The 25,360-nt window shown below is 57.1% G+C and overlaps 3 protein-coding genes across 7 annotated transcripts; 2 read left to right on the top strand and 1 right to left on the bottom strand.

The window, feature by feature from the left end:
- Nucleotides 1-476: 476 nt before the first annotated feature.
- On the top strand, nucleotides 477-5,636 carry IL27 (interleukin 27). Its single transcript, XM_066383180.1, is given in 6 exon segments — nucleotides 477-541; nucleotides 2,741-2,913; nucleotides 3,002-3,100; nucleotides 3,947-4,105; nucleotides 5,325-5,544; nucleotides 5,547-5,636. Coding segments are annotated over 6 exon segments (720 nt in total). The 5' UTR covers nucleotides 477-510; the 3' UTR covers nucleotides 5,585-5,636.
- A 112-nt stretch (nucleotides 5,637-5,748) lies between these two features.
- APOBR (apolipoprotein B receptor) lies at nucleotides 5,749-11,223 on the bottom strand. 3 transcript variants are annotated; one of them, XM_066383123.1, is made up of 5 exons: nucleotides 10,405-10,584; nucleotides 8,961-10,073; nucleotides 7,038-8,882; nucleotides 6,689-6,954; nucleotides 5,754-6,600 (listed from the first exon to the last, which is right to left on the bottom strand). In XM_066383123.1, the coding sequence occupies exons 1-5, from the start codon at nucleotides 10,567-10,569 to the stop codon at nucleotides 6,531-6,533; spliced, it is 3,459 nt and encodes a 1,152-aa protein (XP_066239220.1). In that variant the 5' UTR covers nucleotides 10,570-10,584; the 3' UTR covers nucleotides 5,754-6,530. The 3 variants fall into 3 exon arrangements, 2 of the variants coding, with proteins under 2 accessions (XP_066239220.1, XP_066239221.1); XR_010751189.1 differs by having other exon boundaries at nucleotides 5,749-6,600; nucleotides 7,505-10,073; nucleotides 10,405-11,223; XM_066383124.1 differs by having other exon boundaries at nucleotides 7,038-10,073; nucleotides 10,405-10,476.
- Nucleotides 9,941-25,360, top strand: CLN3 (CLN3 lysosomal/endosomal transmembrane protein, battenin). Of its 3 annotated transcripts, XM_066383174.1 has the most exons (17): nucleotides 9,941-10,046; nucleotides 11,863-12,237; nucleotides 12,340-12,550; nucleotides 12,679-12,757; nucleotides 15,687-15,783; nucleotides 16,941-17,012; nucleotides 17,675-17,754; nucleotides 17,866-17,951; nucleotides 18,428-18,500; nucleotides 18,582-18,725; nucleotides 20,846-20,958; nucleotides 21,639-21,685; nucleotides 21,774-21,842; nucleotides 21,935-21,990; nucleotides 22,112-22,205; nucleotides 24,761-24,901; nucleotides 25,004-25,360. In XM_066383174.1, the coding sequence occupies exons 3-17, from the start codon at nucleotides 12,502-12,504 to the stop codon at nucleotides 25,121-25,123; spliced, it is 1,320 nt and encodes a 439-aa protein (XP_066239271.1). In that variant the 5' UTR covers nucleotides 9,941-10,046; nucleotides 11,863-12,237; nucleotides 12,340-12,501; the 3' UTR covers nucleotides 25,124-25,360. The 3 variants fall into 3 exon arrangements, with proteins under 3 accessions (XP_066239271.1, XP_066239272.1, XP_066239270.1); XM_066383175.1 differs by lacking the exon at nucleotides 9,941-10,046 and having other exon boundaries at nucleotides 12,219-12,237; nucleotides 12,418-12,550; XM_066383173.1 differs by lacking the exons at nucleotides 9,941-10,046; nucleotides 11,863-12,237 and having other exon boundaries at nucleotides 12,244-12,550.

Genomic DNA, 25,360 nt, shown 5'->3' with positions numbered 1-25,360 from the left:
TCTGCCCCATACAAAGCCCCGTTCCAGTCTCCCAGGGAGATCCCACTTCCCTTTCAGTCCCTTCCTCAGCCATCTGGTAAACCAGGAGAGAGGAAGCCCCCCAAGTCCCCTCCGATGGGCAGTCTTCTTACCTGGCTGGGTGATGGCACTTGAATGATAATGACCGAGCAGAGAAGCAGGAGGGGACTCAAGTCTTGGGGACCTACCAGCAAATAGGCAGGGTGGCTCACCTAAGGGTGGGGAAGGGAGGGGACGACTGGCCCAGGGGGCTCAGCAGGGGTCAGCAGCGCGGAGTAACCAAAACCCCAGCTTCCCGCCACCCCTCACCGCACCCCTCCCCCACTCTGGGAAGGGAAATCACATTTCCCCATTTTAGCGAGGGGCTGTGTGGAGGGAAGACTGAGTTAAAGCAAAGCTGAAAGTATAAGCAGGACGGAAAGTGAAACCGGCAGTCCGGTATAAGACGCCCCCGAGCCGGGAGATGGCTGGTCACAGAGGCTGGGCCCTGCCATGGGCCAGAAGGCAGGCGACCTTGGCTGGCGTGAGTTTGAGGCCAGGGCTCGGGGCGCAGGGGTGGGAGGCTTGGCCGAGCCTGGGCGGAGAGGATGGGAGAGCTTGACTTGTGTGGACGGGAGTGGAGGTCTGAGGGCGACCACTTGGCAGGATACAGGATAGAGCGGACTAGAGGGTGGGAGTGAGGCTGGCGTGAGTGGGGGAAGAGGGGTTGGACAGATGAGGGGGTTCCATGGGCCGGCAAAGGGTGAGACAGGTGGGCCGGCATGGACGGAGGGCAGGAGCAGAGGGCTGGTGGTTCAGGCAGGGCTGGGCAGGATGGGAAGCCCTGACCGGCATGCATGGGGACAGCTAGACACGCAGATGGACGGGGACCAGGACCTGGCAGAGGAATGAAGGGCTTGGCTGGGGCGAGCGAGCAAAGGCCAGACAGCTGGGCTGGGAACTGGGGCTGGAAGGAACAGAGGAGGAGCAGCAGGAAGGACTGGCAAGAGTGGGGGCTGCCGCCAAGAGCCAGCCCTCTAACAGGGTCAGGCGTCTCTAGCTCGGAGCTTGGGAGGAGGTCTAGTCTGCAGTTGGTGACTGAAGGACTCAGAGGCTGGAACCAGAGCCGATGGCAGGGTCAGAGCAGGGACCAAGGACTGAAGGATGGAGATCGAACCTTCAAAGGGTCCAAGACTGTCTGCAGAGATTAGGAAGAAGACAAGGCAGAGTCTGGGGGCTCCTGAGCTCAGCAGGAAGCGGAGGGTCACTAGGAAGTGACAGTCCAATTCTGGGTGGACAATGCCCACCGGAACCTGGGGCATCCACTCCCCGCAGCACAGAGCGGGGAAGAACCCCCACTCTGCCCAGAGTCTCCAGGATGCCAGAGTGGCTCCCGAGTCATGGAGTCTGGACATTAGAGAGCCAGGCACTGCCCAGCCCCTCTGGAAGTCCGTGGGGGAAGTGGACCTACCCAGAAACTCCCTCCTGGCCTTTACTGAGCGGACATTTCGAGGGGCAGAGCGCAGGGTTAGAGACGGAGGACGGACGGGGGTGAGCCGTGGCGAGGAGGGCAGCAGGACAGACTTAGAGAGGAGGGCAAGCAGGACAGACTTAGAGAGGAGGGCAGCAGGACAGACTTAGAGAGGAGGGCAGCAGGACAGACTTAGAGAGGAGGGCAGCAGGACAGACTTAGAGAGGAGGGCAGCAGGACAGACTTAGAGAGGAGGGCAGCAGGACAGACTTAGAGAGGAGGGCAGCAGGACAGACTTAGACGCAGCGGCCCGTTTTGCTCTGTGTTCCGAGGAGAATTATGTAACTCCCGTGATTGCTAGATTTCCTCTGCCCGGGGGAGAAACTGCTGCACGCTGCCCCTGCCCTGCTGCCCCCCTTCCTTTCACTCAGGAAGCGCAGGGCAGGAAGCCCTTGCAGAAATCAGCAGGTCCCGCTCCCCCATTGTAAGGCTGGGAGCCTGAGGCACAGAGAAATGAGAGGTGACTTGCTGAGAAACAGAGGCCCTGCCTCCTGGTCCAGGTCCTCTCCCCCCCTCTTGGCACCCCTGTCCCTTCCTCACTGCAGAATGACCCACCTGCCTTGGTAGAGGCTGGACCAGCCTGTCCTTCTGACTCCCTGGGAAAGAGCCGCCAGCATTGCCCGCCAGCATTGCCCACCACGCTGGGGGCCAGGCCATCAGAGCCGCCTGGCCAAGCCCGAGGAATCCTCGGCAGAGCAGGGTGTCCCCGCTCCAGGGCAGGTGGCCGCCTCCCCGGGGTTCCCTGGGGGAAATTCACAGGCTCTGCCTTTGGGTGGATCTGGAACCCAGTCCTGATTCCCTCTCCCACCAACTGGGTACCTTGGCAAGTCAGCCTCCCTTTCCTCATCAGCAGAACGGGAGGAATAAATCATAGCACCCAAGCTGGCACGTAGAGCTGTGCAGTCAGTTCACTGAGAAAGACCCTTCGCCGGGGGGAGTTAGTCAGCGGGGAGGGGGCTGAAACCCAGCCCGAGACCTTCCTGCCAAGCAGAACACTTGGCTGCGTCCGCCCGGGGAAGGGCACCTTCCTTTCAGCCAAGTGGAGATGCCGGCCTGCTGCTTCAATACCTTCCATCCCATTCGTGGTTTGGAGGCATCAGTGAGATGATCCAAAGTGCTTGCCCTTAGCCCGGGCTCGGAAAAGGCACTGTTCCCTTCCTGCTTCTCAAGTTGCCCCCCCCCATCTTGCCCACCCTCTCCCCATCTCTCCAGGGCTGGGCCTTTTGCTGCTCTCCTTGCTCCTGGCTCAAGCTGGTGTCTGGGGATTTCCGAGGCCCCCAGGGAGGGCCCCCCTGAGCCTGCAGGAGTTGCAGGAGGAATTCAAGGTCAGCCTGCGCCTTGCCAGGAAGCTGCTCTCCGAGGTTCGGGCCCAGGCCCACGGCTTTGTGAGTTTCCCTGACGCCGCCGGCTCTGGGGATGGGCTGAGAGATCCCTGGTCCCGTCTGGCCCCCACTGACAGACCTTGTCCTCCAGGCCGAGTCTCACCTGCCAGGAGTGAACCTGGACCTCCTGCCCCTGGGGGAGCAGCTCCCCAATGTCTCCCTGACCTTCTGGGCCTGGCGCAGCCTCTCCGTGAGTGGGGGCTGGCGGGGGGGCGGGGTGGGGGGGCGGCAATAAGGCTGAACTGGGGGGATAGTGACGAAGGCAGGGATTGAAGACTGGAGGTGAGGGTAAATTAAGAGAGAATCTGGGGCAGGTGGAGTAAGTCACTGGCTATAAGGATGAAGAGGAATAAAGAAATGGAGTTAGGAAGAAGACAAGAGGTGGAGCTGGGCATGGAGGGGGGGTGGGAACAGAATGGGATCAGGGATAGACAGCCGTATGGAGCAGGGATGTGCGTGGAGACCAGTCGGCAACAGGAAGAAGGTTGGGGGTGAGAGTGAAAGGGAGGATGGAGACGGGATGGGAAGTGCCAGTGAGGATGGGGGGTCGGGGTGGGGTGGGGCGGGGCAGAGCTGGAGATGGAGTCTAGGGATGATGACAGCGGCTCGGCTCGGACACACGGACTGATTGACCAGGGACTCAGGATGGAGATGGGGATAGGAAAGAGTGGGAACACGCGGAAAACAAGGAAGGACGTGGAGACAGGACGGGGTGGTGGAGAAAGGAGTCAACTGGGGTCGTGGATAGAGAGGAATGGGACCAGGGAGATGGGGCTGGGGTGGACATGAGTTTGGGGGGGGGGGACGGGAAAGGCGGCTAGGACAGGAGACGGGACAGCAAAGACAGCGGAGACCAGCCTGGTGGCGTGCGGAGGGAGGGGAGAGGGCGATGAAGTTGAGAACGAGAGGGTATTTTAATGGAACAGGAACTGGAATTCGGGATGAGAATGGGACCCAGAGAGACGTGGGGTTGGGTTTGAAGTGGGCCACTCTTGGCCCCCGGACCTTTCTTGACCCCTGCCCTCTGCTCCCACAGGACCCAGAGCGACTGTTCTTCCTCTCCACGACACTTCGCCCCTTCCAAGCCCTGCTGGGAGGGCCAGGGAGCCCGGGGAGCTGGGCCAGCTCAGAGAGGGTGCGGCTGCGGGCCATAAGGCTGGACCTCCGGGACTTGCTGCGGCATCTTCGCTTCCAGGTAGGGTGCCCACCCACCCTCCGTGGCCCCCAGAGACCAAAACTGAGGGTCACCGGCTCCCTTTTGAAAATACTCCCATGTCCACAAGTGGGGTCAGTCTGGAGGGAGATGCTCTAGATCATCAGTGTTTTTCTTTTTTTTTTTTTTCTGAAGCTGGAAACAGGGAGAGACAGTCAGACAGACTCCCGCATGCACCCAACCGGGATCCACCCGGCACGCCCACCAGGGGCGATGCTCTGCCCATCCTGGGCGTCGCCATGTTGCGACCAGAGCCACTCTAGCGCCTGGGGCAGAGGCCACAGAGCCATCCCCAGCGCCCGGGCCATCTTTGCTCCAATGGAGCCTTGGCTGCGGGAGGGGAAGAGAGAGACAGAGAGGAAGGCGCGGCGGAGGGGTGGAGAAGCAAATGGGCGCTTCTCCTGTGTGCCCTGGCCGGGAATCGAACCCGGGTCCTCCGCACGCTAGGCCGACGCTCTACCGCTGAGCCAACCGGCCAGGGCTCATCAGTGTTTTTCAATCACCAGTCCGCGGACCGCTGCGAGTCCACCAGAAATTCTGTGCCGGTCCACAAAAAGTTAACCACCCTGATGTTGTAGGAAGATTTTAGACTCTGTCATCTTGAAAAACACTGCTGTAAATCCCTTGTATGTGTGAAAGGTGTGTGTGTGTGTGTGTGTGTGTGTGTAGCTGCACCAAACCCTGGTCCTACCCCCCTGAACCTCCGTCTGCTCCTGGGGTCTCGGTCTCAAATGAGAGCACCACCTGGTATCAGCAGGACCAATGAGAACGTTGGTTTCCCTCTCCCTGTCATTTGTTGACATCACCAGGTTCTCCTGAACACTTCAAAGGGAAATAAGAGTTTTACCTTTACTAAAAGGAGAATCGAAAATGCAAGCCACAGAAAACCTAGCTATATCACTTTTCTGTCCATTTCTGATCCGAAGACAACCCTTAAGAAAGGAATTCCCAGAACCCCAAATGCCCAGAGCAGGCCCGAGTGAGCGAGCCAGCTCCTGCCAGGAGCATCACCTCACTGTCACTTCCACTTTCTTGAAGCAAAAACTCAGGCAGGACACATGAAATGATGACACAGTGGAAGATCTGAATAGGGGTTGTCCAGGGAAATCATGACTTCGTGGTCTCTGATGTCATTCGGGGAGAAAGGATTCTCAAGCGCCTCAGCCTGACCATTTTCTGACCCACCGGCCTCTCCCTGCAGGTGCTGGCTGCAGGACTCCACCTCCCTGAGGACGAGGAGGAGGAGAATCGGGAGGGGAAGGGGCTGCTCCCAGGGATTCTGGGCAGCCCCTCGCAGGGGTCAGCCCCGGTGTCCTGGCCCCAGCTCCTCTACAGCTACCGGCTGCTGCACTCCTTGGAGCTCGTCTTGTCTCGGGCCGTGAGGGACTTGCTGCTGCTCTCCCAGGCTAAGAGCCCCGTCCTGGCCTGGGCTGCCCAACACCGGCTGGCTCCCAGCCCTGAGGGAGTGATCTCTTAACCCTTTCCCTCACTGTTAGGGCTTTAGGACTCGAGTCTGGGCCAACAGGACAGCCACCAGCTCCCTGCCTTCGACAACGCAGGACTCCACCAACCTCCCTCCCCAGACCCTACCCGATAACTGAAGGCCCCTCCAGCCCTTGCTGGGTATTTATTTCTTGGATATTTATTTATTGTGTAGGGGAACGATGGTTTATTTATTGTTTGGGGGCTCGGCCGCCATTCTGGGTGCCTAATAAAGCACTCCCGCCCTCCCTCCGCCTCGCTTCTTTTCAGAGAAGGGGTGCCTGATTCCCAATGGGGGCCTCGAATGGACTCTGCAGCCTCTGGCAACCTGGGACCCCCTCTCTGCTCCTCCATTTTGGGGGTTCCTGGCCCACCTTTCCCCGTTCTGGCTTGCCCAGGTGGTGGTTGCCATAGTAACCAGCGGAGTTCTGAGGCTGAGCTCCCATTTTGGAAGCTCAAGGCGGCTCGTCTGCTTCCATCAACCTCTGACTGTAAACAGAACCCCTTAGGCCTTCCCAGCGCCTCTCCTCTGGGCTGGCTGCCCCCCCCCCCCAGGTCTGCCATCCTCCCAGCAGCTCTCTAAGGGCGGGGGAGGGGCTCGGGGAGTGGGGACAGTCAGAGAGGGAAGGCTGTGGGAGAACTGTCTCTGTCCCCTCTGGGTCAACTCCCCCAGACAGGTTGAGATGAAGTCAGGCCAGGTCATGAGAGGCGGTCCCAGAGGCGCAGGTGGTCCATCAGCTGCTTGGACAGTCAGATTCCTCAAGTTCATGGTTCTCAAGCTATCTGGTTCTGTCTGCTCCGTGAATGATACTTCTAGAAACTAAGACCCAGAGGGTGGATAAAGTGGCCGAGGAAGTCGGGCTGAGCGGAGTCCGGCTGTGCCCTCCAGCGGGCGCTCTGGGCTTGGAGCTGGGTCTCGGAGCCGTCACTGGGGCTGGGGCCGGCCCAGTCTGGCTTGCAGTTCGTTCATCATGCCGGAGTGTGCAAGGCCAAACCTGGAGAAGGAAGACAGGCCGGGAGCTGCTCTCCAGGTGTCCACAACCTCCTGCCCTTCCCAGCCGAGTCCCCTCGCCCTGCGCTTACCCGCGTCCCAGGGGCCTTCTCCTGGCTGGCACTGGGGTCCCTTCAGGCCTCGGGGGGCTTGGCTCTGGGGGCTCCTCTAGCTGGAGAGGCCTCTGCTCAGGGGCTGCCAGGTCCTCCCCTGGTGGGGGGCTGGCCGGCTCCTGCTGCTGCTCTGGGGCGGGGCTCCGTCGGAAAGAGGGCCGGGACCGGCGCTGCGAGGAGCTGCGGGAGAGGAGCGCGCGGCTCCGCGGGGCCGAGACATCCAGGAGAGACCCGGGGAGGAGGGCCTGCGGGGACGGGGCGCTGAGCACGGTGGGGCTGGCTCCACCGTTCCGCTCCGTTTGGCTCCGGACCCTCCCCGGACCCTCACCTCACTCCAGCCGCCATGAGCATCCCCCCGGGGACCGCCTGCGGCCTCTTCGTGTGGCCCAGGCTCAGCCTCGGCAGGGCCCTGACTTGTCGACGGGTCCTCCCGGCCTTGGATGTCTCCCAGGTCTTCCGGCTCAGTCCCCTCTGCCTCTGCCCTCCGGGGCCCAGTCCCCTCGACACCTTCCACATGGCAGGGCGCGTGTGCCTCTCCCGCAGGGCTGCGGTCCCCACGCGGCCCCTCGCTGCCTTGCCCCTGCTCTCCCGCTTGCCATACCCCAGCCTCCTTTTCCAACAGCGTCTTCCCTCCTAGGAGCCCCTCAGCCGCCGCGGTGGCCGTGGTCCCCTCTGCCCTCACCGCCTGGGAGCCCGAGGTAACACCGCCCAGCCCCCAGCTTCCTTCTGCAAAGACGGAGCCCCCAGGCCCCGCCCACTCTGCCCCTGGCTCGCCCTCCCTGTCCACCTGGTCACCTCTGCCGGGAACCTTCTCCCCCGCTGAGCCCTCTGGGCCAAATTCCTGCCCGCCTCTGTCCTCTCCTGCAGCCTCCACCAGTGCCTCCTCACCCCCGCCAGCTTCCTCTCTCCCTGAGTCCCAGCCTCTCCCACATGCCCCCTCCCAAGCCTCCCCAGCCTCTCTCTCAGGCCCTTCTCCAGTGCCAGCAGCCCATTCACTGGAAGCTGCCTTACTCTCCACAATCTCGGTAGCCCAAGAACTGGCTGGGGTACCCTCTCCATCCTGGGGGTTCAGAGCTGCGTCTTCCAGCCTCCAACCTCTATCTGCCTCCTCCTCCTCCTCCTCCTCCTCCTCCTCGGTTTCTCCTGCATCTGCCTCTCCCCCGGACTGGCCTGTCCCGACTTCTGCCCCAGGCCTCCCCCCACCCGGCCCCTGGCTGTCTGCTCCGTCCCCTGCTCCCTTGGCGCTCTCCCCCTCTCCGCCCTCTTCCAGGACCTCAGGCAGCGCAGACTCCTGGCCTCCTGCAGCCTCCCCTACCCCATCTTGAGTGCCTGCGCTCTCCTCCCAGGTGCTGCCTCTCTCCACATCCCTTCTCTGGTTTCCCCAGACTTCTGCCTCAGAGGCAGCAGGCTGGGCAGACCGCGTGCTCCTGGGACTGTCCTCCGGGCTCCTTTCTGTCTCCTCTTTGCTCAGGGCTGGAACGCTCCAGAGCTCTTCCTTACCCCCCTCCAGGTGCTCTGGTGAGGTCTGCAGGCCTCCTATCAGTTCAGGTTCTTGGCTTTCAGTTGCTTTGTGCTCGGGGCCACCACACTGTACCCCCAATTCCTCTCCACCCATCTGAGCTTCCTCCTCACGCCTCTCCTCCCTGGACCCCTTCTCAGGTCTGGCCTCTGGGGTTGCCTCAGAGTCAGCATCTCCTTCAAGCTCCTTTACCGCTTCGTCCGGCTGCGGCCGGGCCTCTGTGGCCGGCCAACTCTGTTTCTCCTCCTCGGCCTCCTGGGCCTGCACCGCCTCCTCCGCACTGGCTTGAGTCGCCCTGATCTCTGAGTCTTGTCTCCGCCTGGTTTCTTTCCCATCCTGATCTGCCTGGTCCTCAAAGCCCTCCCCTGCCTCCCACTCTGACCTCCCGCCTTCTGCAGCCCCCTTCCCTGCTGTCTGGTCTTCAGCCGCTTCTCCCGCCCCTTCTGTTGCCAGGGCCGGGGTCTGTTTGGGGAACAGGCTCACCTCAGCCTCTCTATATTCACCCACATCCTCCTCCTGGCCTCCACTGGACGACTCCTCTAGGGCCAAGACCCTCCCAGTATCCTCTGGGGTCCCATCTCCTGGGATTGCCCCACATTCTGTCCCCCTGATTCCTGGGAGGTCAGCCTCCTCCTCACCGGAGGTTGTCCTGGTCTCCTCACCAGAGGCTGTCCTGGTCTCCTCCTCCCCAGAGGCTGTCCTGTCCTCCTCCTCCCCTGAGGCTGTCCTGACCTCCTCCCTGCCTGAGGCTGTCCTGTCCTCCTCCCCTGAGGCTGTCCTGGTCTCCTCCTCCCTGCCTGAGGCTGTCCTGTCCTCCTCCTCCCCAGAGGCTGTCCTGGTCTCCTCCCCAGAGGCTGTCCTGGTCTCCTCCTCACCAGAGGCTGTCCTGTCCTCCTCCCCAGAGGCTGTCCTGGCCTCCTCCTCCCCTGAGGCTGTCCTGGTCTCCTCCTCCCTGCCTGAGGCTGTCCTGTCCTCCTCCTCCCCAGAGGCTGTCCTGACCTCCTCCCTGCCTGAGGCTGTCCTGTCCTCCTCCCCTGAGGCTGTCCTGGTCTCCTCCTCCCTGCCTGAGGCTGTCCTGTCCTCAGATTCTGCCCCTGGATCCCATGTCCCCTGTGCCCTTGTGCTTTGGCCATCCCTCAACATAGCCACCGCCGCTTCTTCTTCCCTCCCAGTCTCTTTGGTCCCAGCCCTCTGGGTCTCCTCTGCAACTGCCTCCTTGACTGCCTGTTCCGATTCCCTGCCATTCCCCGCCACCTCCTGCCTATCATCCCTGGCTTTCCCCTCAGGCTCCCTGTGCCAGGTCCACTCCGACTCCGCCCCTCTGGCCTCCCCTGGCTCTCTTGCCCTGACCTCTTCCTCCTCCTCCTCCTCCTGCTCCCAGGTTCTCGGTGTCTCTTCTCTGTTCACTTCCTGCTCGTTGCACTCCTGACTCTCCTGGGTTTGGCTGCTCCTGCCCGGGCCAGCCTCTGCCTCAGACTTCTTTCTGGCCTCCAAGGGGGCACTAGGCTCCTGGCACCTGGACGCCTTGGCTGCCTCCCAGGCCCCAGCGTCCTGCCTGTCTCCTTGAGACCTGTGGGAGCTGCCTTCTCCCTGACTCCAGGTCTGTTCTGTAGCTGAGCTGCCTCCCCGGTGGCATCTAGCCTCTCCAGGCCTTGCCAGTCCTCCATTCCCCTTGCTCTGCCTGCTTCCAAGGTCCTCCAGGGCCTCCTGGGCTTCCTCCTCTACCGCGCTCCCTGGCCTGCCTGCAGTCACCTCCCCCAGTTCCTCGGCTGCACACGCTTCCCTCCTCTCCGCAGTGGGGACCTCATCTCCTAAAAGGTAGGAGACAAAGGTGCTGAAGGAATCCTAGAAGAAGGGGGAGGTCAGGGGAAAGGCATTAAGGGAAGGCCCGGCCCTCTCCTGGAGGCCCTGGGCCAGAGGGACGCAGAATAGAAAGAGGGGCCCTGGGATCTGGGAGGAGGACAGCAGGGTCTGCAGAAGGAACAGGAAAGGGCCCAGATTGGAGGCCTGTGGGTATGCTTGTGGAGGTGGGAGGCCTGAAACCCAGGCGAGACTGGGCCAGGAGGCTGCCTGATCCTGGGGAGGGAATCCCAAGTCTGAGGAGAGACTCAGAGGGAGGAGGGAGGTAGAGCCCGGGGAGCAGGGTGGAAGTTGCTGGCATCTCTGCCCCTCTCACCAGTGCCCCCCTCAAGGCCTGATGCAGCCCGGGGAGATGTAGCCGGAGGAAGTTCATCCTGTCTGTCTCTTGTGTGTCCACAAAGCTGACAATGACTGTCCCCACCCACCAAGACAAGCCACCTTCCCCAAGCCCCAGGACACTTCCTCTTCCTCTCTCCCCCATGACGCACCCTCACCCCGGGCCCTACCCACCTTCCACCTTCCACCTTCCGCAGCGCCCACAGCAGCTTCTAGCCCCAGCTGGGAAATGGGTGTGCACCACAAGGGGAGCTCAGGTGCACATGTGGAGCTAAAGGGCAGGGGAGGAAGGCAGTAAGGGAAAAAATGGGAGCAGGAGATCCAGAATCTGGGATGGGGGCGGGAGGCCTGTGGCAACTGCAGCCGAAGTGACTCAGGTCTTGTATTCAAACCTCAGCCATTTCCACCTCCCCCCAGGCCACAGCCACTCTGTGAGAGGAAGCTGGGGTTTGTGGTTCCTGTTTTGCCTGAGGACAAGGAGTGGAGTGATGAGGGGGCTGGTGAGAGCTGGGGCTTCTCATTTCAGGGTCATTAAGGCTTCCCCAAGGGGATGGAGGGGCCGCATTGGTGGCTTCAATGCCTGATCCCTCATCTGTAGTGATTCTTGTGAAACAACACTTGGCTAGACTTTGTATTGTGGTTATTTCTGTCTACCTTCCACTCTCCTGTGAGTTCCTTGAGGGCAGAGGCCATGTATGATAAAAATTGCTGAATTTCTAGAGCCCTTCAGGGCGGAAGGACCCCGTTTTTCATTGGTTGAGTGACCTGGAAAGAGGACCAAAAGGAGCGCATATCAAACAGCAGTCTGTGGGCCTGGTGGTGAGAAAGGGCTGGTTCGGGAGGGTACCGGCTATAGGAAGCCCACAGGAGAGATTAGCGGGGAAGGGGGTGACGGAGAAAATTCAGAATGCTGCTTTACCACCTAAAGGTAGGTAAGGGAATCCACTCCTTATTTGGGACTATGTGAAATGACATTGATGTACACAGTCTTCCCTTAGCCCCCTTCTGGAGCCCCAGTTCCCATATTTCCAATTAGAGGGACAAATGAGATCACAGCACCAGAATCTTGGGCCTTAAAATCATCTGGTCTAAGCACCATTGCAGGCAGGGCTCCTGCCTGCTCAGCCAGCACCCTGTCTCTGGTACTCTACTTCTTATTTGTAAAAGGGTCTCTAAGGTCACTTCTGTATGAGCTCTAACTTTGTATGATCATCAGTAACTTTCCTTTTTTGTTTTCTAATCTGTAAGACCGGGATTGGACTACTTCTGTGATATCCTTTGGTTCTAGGATAATTTGGGAATGCCTTGAATACTGCCAATAAATAATTCAAGGAAATCCTCTTAGGTGGATGTTACCTTTGCATTCAGTTTCGAAAAGCAATCTAAGGACGACAGATAAGAATAAGAATGACCTGAAGATGTCCCTCTTTTTTCCCAGCCAGAAACAATCCAGTCTGAAAGGAGTAGCCCGGCGGCCATATTTGTTTCTGGCAAGTGAGGACCGCGAGGGCTGAAGCAGCTCGCCGCCATGATTAGTGCTGGCTCAATCCAGTCACAGCCTTGGGCGCCCTTACTCGAACGTCAGGGCTCTTCTTGATGATCCCACCCACTCCTGTTCTAAAGTAGCGGGTTCTACGGTTCTCCTGGCCTCTCTGGGTCCCACACCCCGAAACTGAGAATGTCTACAGCGAAAACCCCGATAAAATCCGGAAATGGTGAAGACCTCGGAGCACGTGACGGGGAACCCGCTGTTGCTGTCACATGACCAGTCAACCTGCTGTTCCCGGTGCGGAATGTTCAGCTGCTCTTAAAGGTACAGACTCCGGGGACCCCTGCTTTAGAGGTGTTGGGGGGAGAGTCCGTCGGGTGCAGCGTGATGGGGCGTGCGAGAGCGCGAGATGGATCCCCGGTTTAGCTCAGCGGATCGCCGGGCGCGAGTGCAGCAGAGAAGCCGCGGCTGGGACCGGCGGTGGGGCGTTGATCCATCTCACAGGTCGCAGACCCTCATCTGTCCCGTCGGAGCCGGCTCTGAACTTGCGCTGACGTTGGAACCCTCGGAGGATCTGAGCTTGATGCCATGGCAGGCTGTGCAGGCTCGCGGCGGCGGCGCCTTTCGGATTCCGAGGGTGAGTATCACGCCCCGCCCTCACTGGAGTGACTGCCTCTGCCCCGCGACCTCCCAGGGAGAACACGCGTGGGGTCATCATACATCAAAGAGTGGAGCGGGGGTCATCATACCTTCTCGCCCTCCCAGGAGAGGTGTCCACCCCGGAACCTCGGCCCCCTCCGCTGGGCGGGCAAGGCGCCCATTGGAAGAATGCGGTGGGCTTCTGGTGAGTCGCTGGAAGCGTTCAACAGGAGTAAAAATGGGGTGAAAGTGATGGGGGTGGGGGGAAAGAGGGAAGAAAGAGTTGAGCTGCAGAAAAGGAGCTGAATCCGCAAATATTTACTGACCCAGTTGATTTGCCCTGAAGCAATGTGTAAATTTCCCAATCATAGCATCTTCTTACCACCTTGAGTTTTTTTAATTTTTTATTTTATTTATTCATTTTAGAAAGGAGAGAGAGAGGGAGAGAGAGAGAGAAGAGAGACAGAGAGAGAAGGGGGGGAGGAACAGGAAACATCAACTCCCATATGTGCCTTGACCAGGCAAGCCCAGGGTTTCAAACTGGCGAAACCAGGTCCACGCTTGATCCACTGCGCCACCACAGGTCAGGCCTACCACCTTGAGTTTTAGTCAAAGATCCTCATTACCACCTGTAGGATTATTTGCTTGTTTTTGCTCCAACCAATTAAGCTTTTAAATTTGTAAATACATACATTTTTTTAAAGAAAACTTTAAATCACTACTTGAGACAGAAAGCCAATATTTTCCTATGCACATTTAAATAAATGCATCACTGCTTTTGAAAAGATCATCTGTCTACATTCTAAAATCACTTAAGTACTGAGCCTTGAGAAATACTTCTAGCACTGCCTGGCGGGGTGGGCAGCTCAGTTGATTTATAGCCTTGTCCAGATGTGCCAAGGTTGCAGGTTCGATCCCTGGTCAGGGCATATAACAAGTCAACCAATGAGTGCATAAATAAGTGGAACAACAAAAAACAATGTTTCTCTCTCTCTCTCTCTATCTCTCAAATCAATAAATTAGATATATACTGCCTGACCTGTGGTGGCACAGTGGATAAGGCATTGACCTGGGATGCTAAGGTCACTGGTTTAAAACCCTGAGCTTACTGGGTTGAGGCACATATGAAAAGCAACTACTATGAGTTGATGCTTCCCACTTTCCCCCTTCTCTCTTTTTTGCCTCTCTCTAAGATCAATAAAAAGAATCTTTAAAAAAAAATACTTCTAGCTTTCACCTGAACATCAAGGTCTTGAGTGGCAGATTGGGTTGGAAGTGACTTCCCGTGTGACTCTACTTACCTCTCCTCTCTGAGCCTCATTTTCTCAGCAGTAAAATGGGAAGAGCAATAGTACCCCTTTCTAAAGGCTTGTGGAAGGGATACGTGAAATCTGGTGCTAGACCCAGTTGCATTCCCATCACTGAGCCTGGGAGATGAGAGTAAGCAAACAAGATCCTTCATGGGCCTGACCAGGCGGTGGCGCAGTGGATAGAGCATCGGACTGGGATGTGGAGGACCCAGGTTCGACCGCAAGCTCATCTGGTTTGAGCAAGGCTCACCAGCTTGAGCCCAAGGTCACTGGCTCTAGCAAGGGGTCACTTGGTCTGCTGTAGCCCCTAGTCAAAGCACATATGAGAAAGCAATCAATGAACAACTAAGGAACTGCAACGAAGAATTGAGGTTTCTCATCTCTCTCCTTTCCTGTCTCTCTGTCCTTCTCTCTGATTCTCTGTGTCCTCTGCCACAAAAAAAAAAAAAAAAAAAAAAAAAAAAAATCATAAAAGATCTTTCATGCATTGTAAAGGACTTTGGTATTACCTGTTTGGATCCCTACAGCACACTACAAGGTAGAAGAGAAATTTGTATCCCCACTTTACACATGAATAGACTGAGGCCACTCAAGAAGGAAGTGTCAGGCATAAGACCTGAACATAGTCCTTTGGTTTCAAGCCCTGGGAGTTTTCTACTGCACCACAGTGCATCAGAGACAGTGGATCAGTGGATGAGAAGTGCCCCAGGAACTGGTGGGAGTGCAGAGGAACAGTCATCAGGATGACTTTCTTGGCCTTGGCCGGTTGGCCCAGTGGTAGAGTGTTGGCCTGGCATGTGGATGTCCTGGGTTCGAGTCCCACCCAGGGCACATGGAGGAAGCACCCATCTGCTTCTCCACCCCTCCCCCTCTCACTTCTCTGTATCTCTCTAGCTAGCTAGCTAGCTCGCTCTCTCTTCCCCTCTTGCAGCCATAGCTCAATGGAGCAAGTTGGCCTAGGTGCTGAGGATGGCTCCATGGCCTCTGCCTCAGGCACTAAAAGAAATGGCTTTGGTTGCAACAGAGCAAGGGTCCCAGATGGGCAGAGCATCACCCCTTAGTGGGCTTGCCAGGTGGATACCAGAGGGGGTGGACATGCAGGAGTCTGTCTCTGCCTATTGTCCTCTCGTTAAAAAAAAAAAAAAAAAAAAAAAAGAGGACTTTCTTCTTTTCCTGGGAAAAGTCTGGGAGATTAGATATGAACCGAAGTCTGTGATCCCAAAGCCCATATTTATTTATTTTTTAAGCGAGAGAGACAGGGAGACAGAAAGACAGACAGGAAGGGAGAGACGAGAAGCATCAACGCATAATTGTGGTGCCTTAGTTGTTCATTGATTGCTTTCTCATATGTGCCTTGACTGGGGTGGGGAGTACTCAAGCTGAGCCAGTGACACCTTGCTCAAACCAGCGACCTTTGGGCTCAAGCCAGTGACCATGGGGTCATGTATAAAGAAAAAAGTGGGCCTGACCTGTGGTGGTGCAGTGGATAAAGCGTCGACCTGGAAATGCTGAGGTCGCAGGTTCGAAACCCTGGGCTTGCCTGGTCAAGGCACATATGGGATTGATGCTTCCAGCTCCTCCTCCCCTTCTCTCTCTCTCTCTCTCTCTCCTCTCTCTCTCTCTGTCTCTCCCTCTCCTCTCTAAAAATGAATAAATAAATAAATAATTAAAAAAAAAAAAGTGGGAGCTGATTGAAGGGAAGGGGGAGGTTTGGTGCTAGGATTGTGGATAGATTGCAGGCCTGAAAGGAGGTTCAGATCTGTTCTTTTATGTCAATTTTGTCTCAATAAGACTTGGGGGGGGGGGCTGTCCTGCTCACTCCAGGCTCCTGGGCCTATGCAACAACTTCTCTTACGTGGTGATGCTCAGTGCTGCTCACGACATCCTTAGCCACAAGAGGGCATCTGGGAACCAAAGCCATGTGAGTGACCCTCTCTACCTCTGCCACTGTGTTTAGTCTCTATGGGAAGATGCGGGGCTCACCCTGGGGCAGAGACTCCCTTGAAAAACTCATGGAATGGGGTAGCCAAGGGGTGGGGTGAGGAGGCTAAGGTCCCCAGTCTCCCAGATCTCAGAGCTGGAAGGGTCTATAAGAATCACTTGGTGCCAGGTGTACAAACTCAGATGCTAGCTGGGCAGGACCACGGTCTATGGCGGAGTTTGTTAACCCTCACACTGGGAACATTCTGAGCCGGGTAATTCTGGGTTGGGGGCGGCCCTGTGCATTCTCAGGTGTTTAGCATAGGCTTCTTCACTAGGTGCCATAGCACCCCCTGACCTCCAGTTCATTTTCTCCCCTGACCTCCAATATTGACAATCAAGAATGTCTCCTGCCTGACCAGGCAGTGGTGCAGTGGATAGAGCGTCAGACTGGGATGCAGAGGACCCAGGTTCGAGACCCCGAGGTCGCCAGCTTGAGTGCGGGCTCGTCTGGTTTGAACAAAGCTCACCAGCTTGGACCCAAGGTCGCTGGCTGGAGCAAGGGGTCACTCGTTCAGCTGTAGCCCCCTGGTCAAGGCACATATGAGAAAGCAATCAATGAACAACTAAGATGTCACAACAAAAAACTAATGATTGATGCTTCTCATCTGTGTTCCTGTCTGTCTGTTCCTATCTATCCCTCTCTCTGACTCTCTGTCTCTGTAAAAGAAAAATCAAAACAAAACAGAATGTCTCCAGATGTTGCCAGCTGTTCCCTGTGGGATGTAATCTCCTCCGGCTGAGACCCTGTGGTCTGAGGAGCTGGAGGGCACATGGCCGAGGGAGCAGCTGCCACCTGGCCAGTCCAACAGGGATTTGGGCCAAGATCAGATTTTCTGGAAGCCCACATTTTTTTCATGAAAGCTCCTGAATGTGTTACCCAAAGAAATTCCATTTACAGGGCCACTCTTGGCCTGTGGGTCATTCCATGGAAGGCTTCTCCTTCCCGTTGTGCATATACAGCGAAACTGAGGTCCGGGAGGCCAGTGCTGACCCAAGGCCGTCCCTTCAAGTTCAGGCAGAGCTGGGACTGGAGCCACGCCCTGTTTGTCTGCCCTCCTACCTCCCTGGGTCAAAGACTTGCTTCTGTCTCATCAGGTAGACCCAGACCCAGTGCCCACCCCCCACAGCAACTCATCCCGATTCGACTGCAACTCGGTCTCCACAGCTGTGAGTACCCACGTGGCCCCGCCTGGACTCCCACTGCCCGCCCCCACACCCACGTGGCCCTGCCCGGACTCCCAGTGCCCGCTCCCACACCCACGTGGCCCCGCCCGGACTCCCACTGCCCGCTCCCACACCCACGTGGCCCCGCCCGGACTCCCACTGCCCGCCCCCACACCCACGTGGCCCTGCCCGGACTCCCACTGCCCGCTCCCACACCCACGTGGCCCCGCCTGGACTCCCACTGCCCGCCCCCACTGTACCCCCTCAGCGTCCAGCTGGGGCTGTCCTAATCGTAATAAGTAAGACTGCCACTTCCTGAGCCCTTTCTATATGTAGCTAATATTGGTGTATTCAGACGAGATCGGGCGTGTTCAGGGTGGTATGGCCGTAGACAAATAATATTGGTGTATTCAATCCACACTATAGTACTAGGAGCAAGGCAGTATAGTCGCCCTCCATTTTCCAGGTGAGACTGAAACTCAGAGAATGTGAATGTCTTGGTACCCAGTCAAGGAGCAGCAGAGCTGGGACTTGAGCCCAGATCCGAATGCAGAGCCCATGCTTGTAGCAGGTCTCATTGGCTGGGGTCTGTCTTTCCTTAGCCCCTTGGTTCAGAGGTGTGTCCCCGGGAAGGTCTGGGGTCTCACTCTGCTCTCCTGTCCCAGGCGGTGCTCCTAGCGGACATCCTCCCCACGCTCGTCATCAAATTGCTGGCTCCTCTTGGCCTCCACCTGCTGCCCTACAGGTCTGGGTGTGGACATCTGGGGGAGAGGTGGTCGGAGTCTGAGGCGGCCAGGAGGGTCGGAGGCAGTGAGGGCCTGAGCTGACTGTCCCTTCCCTCCCCACCCTCCCCCAGCCCCCGGGTTCTCGTCAGTGGGGTTTGTGCGGCTGGAAGCTTCATCCTGGTTGCCTTTTCCCACTCAGTGGGGACCAGCCTGTGTGGTGAGTGAGATTTGGTATCAGGTGGGGGGCCCAGAGGAATTGCAACAGAGCATTTGTGGGAGCAGTCTGCCCAAATCCCCAAAGGACAGGAGTTATTTCTGTAACCCTGAGAAGCTGCTAGGACTGTGTGAGTAGGAGGCGGGAGATGAGGTCATCGTGGTGGGGGATGGGAGGAAGTGGGTGGGTTCGCTGGAGGCTGAGATGAGCGGAGGAACCAAGACTCTCCCACTGGGGTGGAAGGCGCGTCCAGGCTGGGTTCTCTCTCCTGCCTGACAACGGTGGGTGTTAGTGCCGCCCCTGTGAGAGGACCTGCAGAGGAGGGGTTGGTTCTACTTCAGATCCGGAGCCCCGCCCATCCAAGGATCTATGTTTGGCCCCTCTGAGCTGATGCAGAGGAGGCCACAACTAGACACCTTAAGGGACGGGCTATTGGGACAAGGCTAGGTGTGGCCACTGTCGTGCTTGTCCTGCCGCAGGTGTGGTCTTGGCTAGCATCTCATCAGGCCTGGGGGAGGTCACCTTCCTCTCACTCACCTCCTTCTACCCCAGGTAAGCAGGCAGAGGGGAGTGGGGCGAGGAGGCCCCCCTGCTGGCTCTTGTCCTCTTAGGGTTCCGGTGTCTCCTTCTCAGGGCGGTGATCTCCTGGTGGTCCTCAGGGACAGGAGGAGCAGGGCTGCTGGGGGCCCTGTCCTACCTGGGCCTCACCCAGGCCGGCCTCTCTCCCGGGCACACCCTGCTGTCCATGCTGGGCGTCCCCGTCGTGCTCCTGGCCAGGTGAGCTGCCCAGGGCCAGAGGGGGAGGGGCTCCAGGAGAGAACACCAGCTCCTGATCACAGTCCTCGGAGCCCTGCAGCCTCGTTAGGGACCTAGGTTAGGGCCAGAGGGGGAGGGGCTCCGGGAGAGAACACCAGCTCCTGATCACAGTCCTCGGAGCCCTGCAGCCTCGTTAGGAGGGACCTAGGTTAGGGCCAGAGGGAGAGGGGCTCCGGGAGAAAACACCAGCTCCTGATCACAGTCCTCAGACCCTTACAGCCTTGTTAGGAGGGACCTAGGTTAGGGCCAGAGGGAGAGGGGCTCCAGGAGAGAACACCAGCTCCTGATCACAGTCCTCGGAGCCCTGCAGCCTCGTTAGGGACCTAGGTTAGGGCCAGAGGGGGAGGGGCTCCAGGAGAGAACACCAGCTCCTGATCACAGTCCTCGGAGCCCTGCAGCCTCGTTAGGAGGGACCTAGGTTAGGGCCAGAGGGGGAGGGGCTCCAGGAGAGAACACCAGCTCCTGATCACAGTCCTCGGAGCCCTGCAGCCTTGTTAGGAGGGACCTAGGTCAGGACCAGAGGGGGAGGGGCTCCAGGAGAGAACACCAGCTCCTGATCACAGTCCTCGGAGCCCTGCAGCCTCGTTAGGGACCTAGGTTAGGGCCAGAGGGGGAGGGGCTCCAGGAGAGAACACCAGCTCCTGATCACAATCCTTGGAGCCCTGCAGCCTTGTTAGGAGGGACCTAGGTTCTGGACAGTGAGGCCTTTTGAATGAGGCCTGGGTTTGAGTCTGGAGCCGCCCCTTGTTAGCTGTGTGATCTGGGACAAGTTGCTTTACTTCTCTGACCCTCAGTTTTCCCATCTATCAAATGGTGGTCATTCTACTTGCTTCCCTGTGAGGGGATATGTATGATGTGTGCAGAACCGTGCGGTTATTGAAGGGGGACAAGGGTGGACTTTATTAATTTTATGTGTATTTTTATGTGTATTAGAAAAAGATTTAGTCAATGAAACCTGTGATTTCACAGATTATTGCTTAGGACAAGGCTCTGTAGGAAAAGGGAATCAATTGAAAGTATTAAGTAGAAAATATTATACGCAGGAGGACTGTGGATATCACAGCATGAAGACAAAACACGAGTGAAATTTGGAATGCTCTGAACCTATAATAGGTAGTAGCTACAATAATTATTAGGTTAACAGTCAAGAAAACCGTCTGGCTTAGTGTGAGCCAGGCGTCAGAACGAAGGCCTAGGGGGAGAAGCAGCAAGGAGACAAGTTTCAGCTCCAGTCTGCCCGGTGGTGGTGCAGTGGACGCCGAGGCTGCCGGTTCGACACCCTGAGGTCGCTGGCTCTCAGTGCGGGGTCACTGGCTTGAGGAAGACTCATCCACACCATCCCAAAGCTCACCAGCTTGAGCCCAAAGGTCACCGGCGTGAAAAGCCCAAGGTTGCTGGCTTAGCAAGGAGACTTTGGCTCTGCCCCGGTCAAGGCACATATGAGCAGCTCAACTTAACTAAAGTGAAAGCAGCTGCAAGTTGATGCTTCTCACTCTCTCTCTCCCTTCTTGTCTCTCTCTCCTTTCCTATCTCTCTCTCTCTCAAAAAAAAAATTGTTTGGCCTTGGCTGGTTGGCTCAGTGGTAGAGCATCGGGCCGGCAGGTGGAAGTCCTGGGTTCAATTCCCAGCCAGGGCACACAGGAGAGGCGCCCATTTGCTTCTCCACCCCTCCCCCTCTCCTTCCTCTCTGTCTCTCTCTTCCCCTCGTACAGCCAAGGCTCCACAGGGGCAAAGTTGGCCTGGGCACTGAGGACGGCTCCATGGCCTCTGCCTCAGGTGCTAGAATGGCTCCGGTTGCAATGGAGCGACGCCCCAGATGGGCAGAGCGTCTCCCGCTAGTAGGCATGCTGGGTGGATCCTGGTCGGGCGCATGCAGGAGTCTGTCTGTCTGCCTCCCCTCTTCTCCCTTCAGAAAAGTACAAAAAAAAAGTTTTAGCTCCAGAGAGGAAAGCATTTTTCTACAATTAGAGCGATCAGTCAGGGTAGTATGCCTCAGCAGAGTGTAGAAATAAGGGGGCTGCCCTGGGATGGAGTGACCTTCCTCCCCTGACAGAGGCTTGTCTTGTTCCGCGTCCTCCTAGCTATTTCTTTTTGCTGACATCTCCCGAGTCCCCGGACCCTGGAGGGGAAGAAGAGGCAGAGAGGGAAGCTCGTCAACCCCTGATGAGCAGCGGGGCCACAGAGTCGAAGCCAGGTAGGAGACGCGGGGTCCACAGCGCCACGCGCCCTCTGGGTTCCTCTCTGCGGGGACAGCAGGAAGGGGAAGCGGGTGTGTGTGTTGGTTGTGGGAAGAGCCATTCACATTCATCTACTCAGGAAACACTCATGGAGGACTCACTAGGTGCTGGGCCTCCCGGTCGCCGCGGGTGCAGTGGTGAGCGAGATAAGGAAGTGAGGCAGACTCGTGAACGGCCGAGTCAGACACGTGCTTTTCACACGGCTGCTGGAAGGATGTAGAGCAGTGATGTGCTAGAAAGTGACACCTGGGGGACACGGAGAGGCGTGCTACTCAGAGGAGGTAGTCAGTGAGGCCTTCTGAGAGAGAAGGCATCAGCCCCACGGACAGCAGGGTGAACAGGTTCCCGGCAGAGGGAGCAGCAAGTGCTGAGGCCCTGTGGCAGGAAAGAGGCCTGGGACCAGTGTGGCTAGGGACAGCCACCACTGTACAAGAGCTGTGAAGCGGTCTCATCTGCTTCATTCTTTTTTTTTAAATCACAGTGAAATAGACGTAACGTGAAGTGTACCAATGGGACTATTTAAATTGTACAGTCCTGTGCATTCACGCTGTTGGATGGCTGGTGGGTGCTCCCACCAGCACCCCTTTGCTAGTCTGTATGCCCAGCCTCACCTGCCCTCTCTCCCTGCCCTCTGCAGACTCCAGCTCAGACCTCTCCCTTCAGGAAAAGTGGACCATATTCAAGGTATGCGTGGTGGCCGCGGCCTGTCCCTGTCGGTGGCCAGTGCCCGTCTCCCAGCCCTCCGCTTAGCTCGTGTCTCTGACTCTCCCAGGGCCTGCTGTGCTACATCATCCCCTTGGTCCTGGTTTACTTTGCTGAGTATTTCATCAACCAGGGACTTGTGAGTAAGGGCTGCGGGAGGGGTGTGGAAATAGAGATGGTGGGAGGACTCACATGTCCCCGTTCGTGTCCCCGGTCTGGCCCTCGCTGCAGTTTGAGCTCCTCTTCTTCCGGAACACATCCCTGAGTCATGCTCAGCAGTACCGCTGGTGAGAATGGTGCGGGTGGGCAGCCGGGTGGGCAGTCTGTTGGGAGGGCCTGGGGCTGGGAGGGGCTGCCACGCGCGGGGACCCCGGAGGGGCTTCCTCCTACCCGCGGCCCCTCTCTCAGGTACCAGATGCTGTACCAGGCCGGCGTCTTCGCCTCCCGCTCTTCTCTGCGCTGCTGCCACATCCGCTTCACGTGGGCCCTGGCTCTGCTGCAGGTACTGGGTCCCTGGCCCTCGCCCCATTCCCACCTCGGCTCCTCGTGTCCCCAGGTCCCCAGTGCTTCCGTCCCGCAGTAGAAAGTGTTGTTTTTATCTCGCTCACTGTTGTGTTCTAAGCATGAGGAACAGAGGCCAGCAGGGCTCCATGTCTGACGTGTCCTCTGCGACTAGGCAAACGTGGACATCGTTTGCAGCATCTGAACTCAGTGGCTGTGTGACTTAGGGCAGACCTCTGAACCAGGTGCAACCTCGGTTTCCTCATCTAGAAATCAGGGCTGGCCAACACCTCCTTCTCAGGGCAGTAGTAAGAAATAGACATGCGAAGAAAAATGAGAGAACAAGATGTTATGTTGTGTCTTCATCAGTTAGAACCATTCACGTAATGATGATTTTACACAAGCCGCATACAGAGAGAGGCACAGGCTTTCAAATAACATTCTAACAGTAAGAAAATGTACAATTCTTTTATTCTGCACAGTTAACTATAATAGAATCAGTGGCATTGTATTCAACAGATTATAGATCTCAAGGCTGGTGAGCAAACTCAGCTATCCATGACAAGAGTAATCTACAGCTTTAAGAAAAAGAATCTTTCCCTACAACAGTGTAAGAGAAGTACTTTTAGACCCATGGTGGCGCAGTGGATAAAGCGTCGACCTGGAACGCTGAGGTCACGGGTTTGAATCCCTGGGCTTGCCTGGTCACGGCACATACAGGAAGCAGCTACTACGAGTAGATGCTTCTCGCTTCACCCCACTCTTCCCCTCTCTCTCTCTCTCTCTCTCTCCCTCCCTCCCTCCTTCCCTTCCTCCCTCTTCCCTCTCCAAAAATCAATAGATAAAATCTAAAAGAAAACAAACAAAAAAAGAAAAGTACTTTTGCATAACTAGCATGTATTGTTTATACAGTTCTGAAGGTAAATATCAAAATAAACTTTCAACTATTATAGGAAAGTCTTTTTGCCCTTTTCAATTTACTTAAATCTATAAGATCTAGAATAGTATAGGTTACATTTTAATGTCATGGCAACAGAATGCAAATACCCTCTAACATTCTCCTTTGTTTATTTAAGCAGTGCCATGAGCCCAGTGCTTTGTAACCCCCAAAATCCCAAGTTATTGTATCAACAATTCTTTTTTTTTTTTCCACTGATTTGAAAGAAAAGGAAGCATCAACTCACTGTTCCCCCAGTTGTGTTCCCACTGATTGCCTCTCAGAGGCGCCCTGACCAGGGCTCGAACCAGCGACCTCAGTGCTCCGGGACGATGCTCTGTCCACTGCACTACTGGCCAGGGCAACAGTTCTTAACTCAGTGTTCTTCATTAGATGCTACTGAAATGTAGTTTATGATTTTAATTATAATTTCAACCAAGGCTGCTTCGTAGAAAGGGGCTCGTAATCATTTAACTCCATTACAGGAAGCGTCTAGCTAGCCTAGTGCTGGGGATGAAGGTGTTTGTAGTGCCCCTCCGGTCACGTTAGTGTTACCGGAGCGTGTTCTTTTAACCCTTTGAGTAGTGCCTTTTCTTCACGCTCGCTGACCCCGGGGGAGTGAAGGGTTTTGTTTTGTTTTCAAAAAATGAAATTAGTTCCAGTTCCAATTTTATTCACTTAAAATCATGTTCGTTTGATAACCCATTTATGGAAACAAGAAGGACATACATTTGCCTTTTTTTAATGTTGCCTTCCACACGTACGACCGTACCCCGGACGGTCAGGAGGCACGAGGACGTCCATGAACGTGCGTCCTGCTCACAGGGTTAAACGCAGATTTCTGAGCCCAGCGCAGACGGAATGAGCCAGAAGCTCTGAGGGGAAGGCCTGTGTGGGTAGCAAGATGCTCCTGCGATCCTCATGTGACCCGCCTGGTGGCAACCCCTGGCACTCGCAGATGGCCATGTGGGGGTCCCCTGAGGGACCGGGGCGCGAGGAAGGACCCACGCCTTTGGGTGGGGTCAGAGAGGCCTCCCGGAAGAGGTGGGCACGGCTAAGCCGGAGCTTCTCGGCCTCAGCTCTCGGGCCACATCGTTCTTTGTCTTGGGCTGTCCGGTACGACGCTGGGCAGCACCTCTGGCCTCCGTCCATTAGATGCCAGTAGCAGCCTCCATTCCCAGTTGTGACAAGAACATCTCCAGACATTGTCAAATGTCCCCTGGACAGCAGACTCAAGTCCGACTGAGAAGCGCTGGTCTAATGTAGCCTCAGTATGGTCAAGCAGGGGGCAATCACAGGAGTAAGTGACCCTGATCCAAGCCAAGCTGTGAGCAGGGGTGCTGAGACCCCCAGAGAGGGAAGGTGGAACGGCGTTGCAGGGGGTAGGAAGACATGAACAAAGAGGGGAGGGAAGAGACCCACAGGTCTAGGGTGCTGGGACAGGATAAGGAAACCCCGGGGTCTAGGAGGCCGGCTGGATGTTAGGGTTTGATCCAAGCCTGGCGGCCCTCACCATCATCAGCATGTCCAAGAACTGGGGCCACTGGAGGGGGTGACAGCCTCCCTTTCCTCCTGCCTCGGGTCCCAGGCTCAGCCCGCCCCCCCACCTGCCCCCACAGGGCCTCAACCTGGCCTTCCTGCTGGTGGACGTGTGGGTGAGCTTCCTGCCAAGTATCTACCTCGTCTTCCTGATCGTTCTGTACGAGGGGCTCCTGGGGGGCGCTGCCTACGTGAACACCTTCCACAACATCGCCCTGGAGGTCAGCGCTGGGTCGGCGAGGGCAGCGGGTGGCCTCGCTGGGGGAAGCCAGGGCGGGGGTGTGGAGGACTGGAGCCTCACCCCTGCTCCCCACTGTCCCCAGACCAGTGACAAGCACCGGGAGTTTGCCATGGCGGCCGCCTGTATTTCCGACACCTTGGGGATCTCCTTGTCAGGGCTCGTGGCCCTGCCTCTGCACAACTTCCTGTGCCACCTCTCCTGACATTGGGTTTCTTGGGACCCAGGACACACTGACAGGTGGGCAGCCAGACCCCAGGCCCTGGGTCCAGAGCCCACCCAGGAGCTCTGCCCCTGGACTGCCCTGCACTCTGGGCTGTAGAGAAGCTCTGAGACCCTGTTGCCCTTTGAGTGAGGGCCAGCAGCTGTCTCCCACTCCACTCTGATCTCGGGGACTTCCTTCCTGGCGTTACGCCCTCGAAATAAATGCCTGTAATATCGA

This window comes from Saccopteryx leptura, chromosome 4 (genome assembly GCF_036850995.1).
Source record: "Saccopteryx leptura isolate mSacLep1 chromosome 4, mSacLep1_pri_phased_curated, whole genome shotgun sequence".
Taxonomy (NCBI): domain Eukaryota; kingdom Metazoa; phylum Chordata; class Mammalia; order Chiroptera; family Emballonuridae; genus Saccopteryx; species Saccopteryx leptura.
This window is presented reverse-complemented; position numbering and strand designations above follow the sequence as displayed.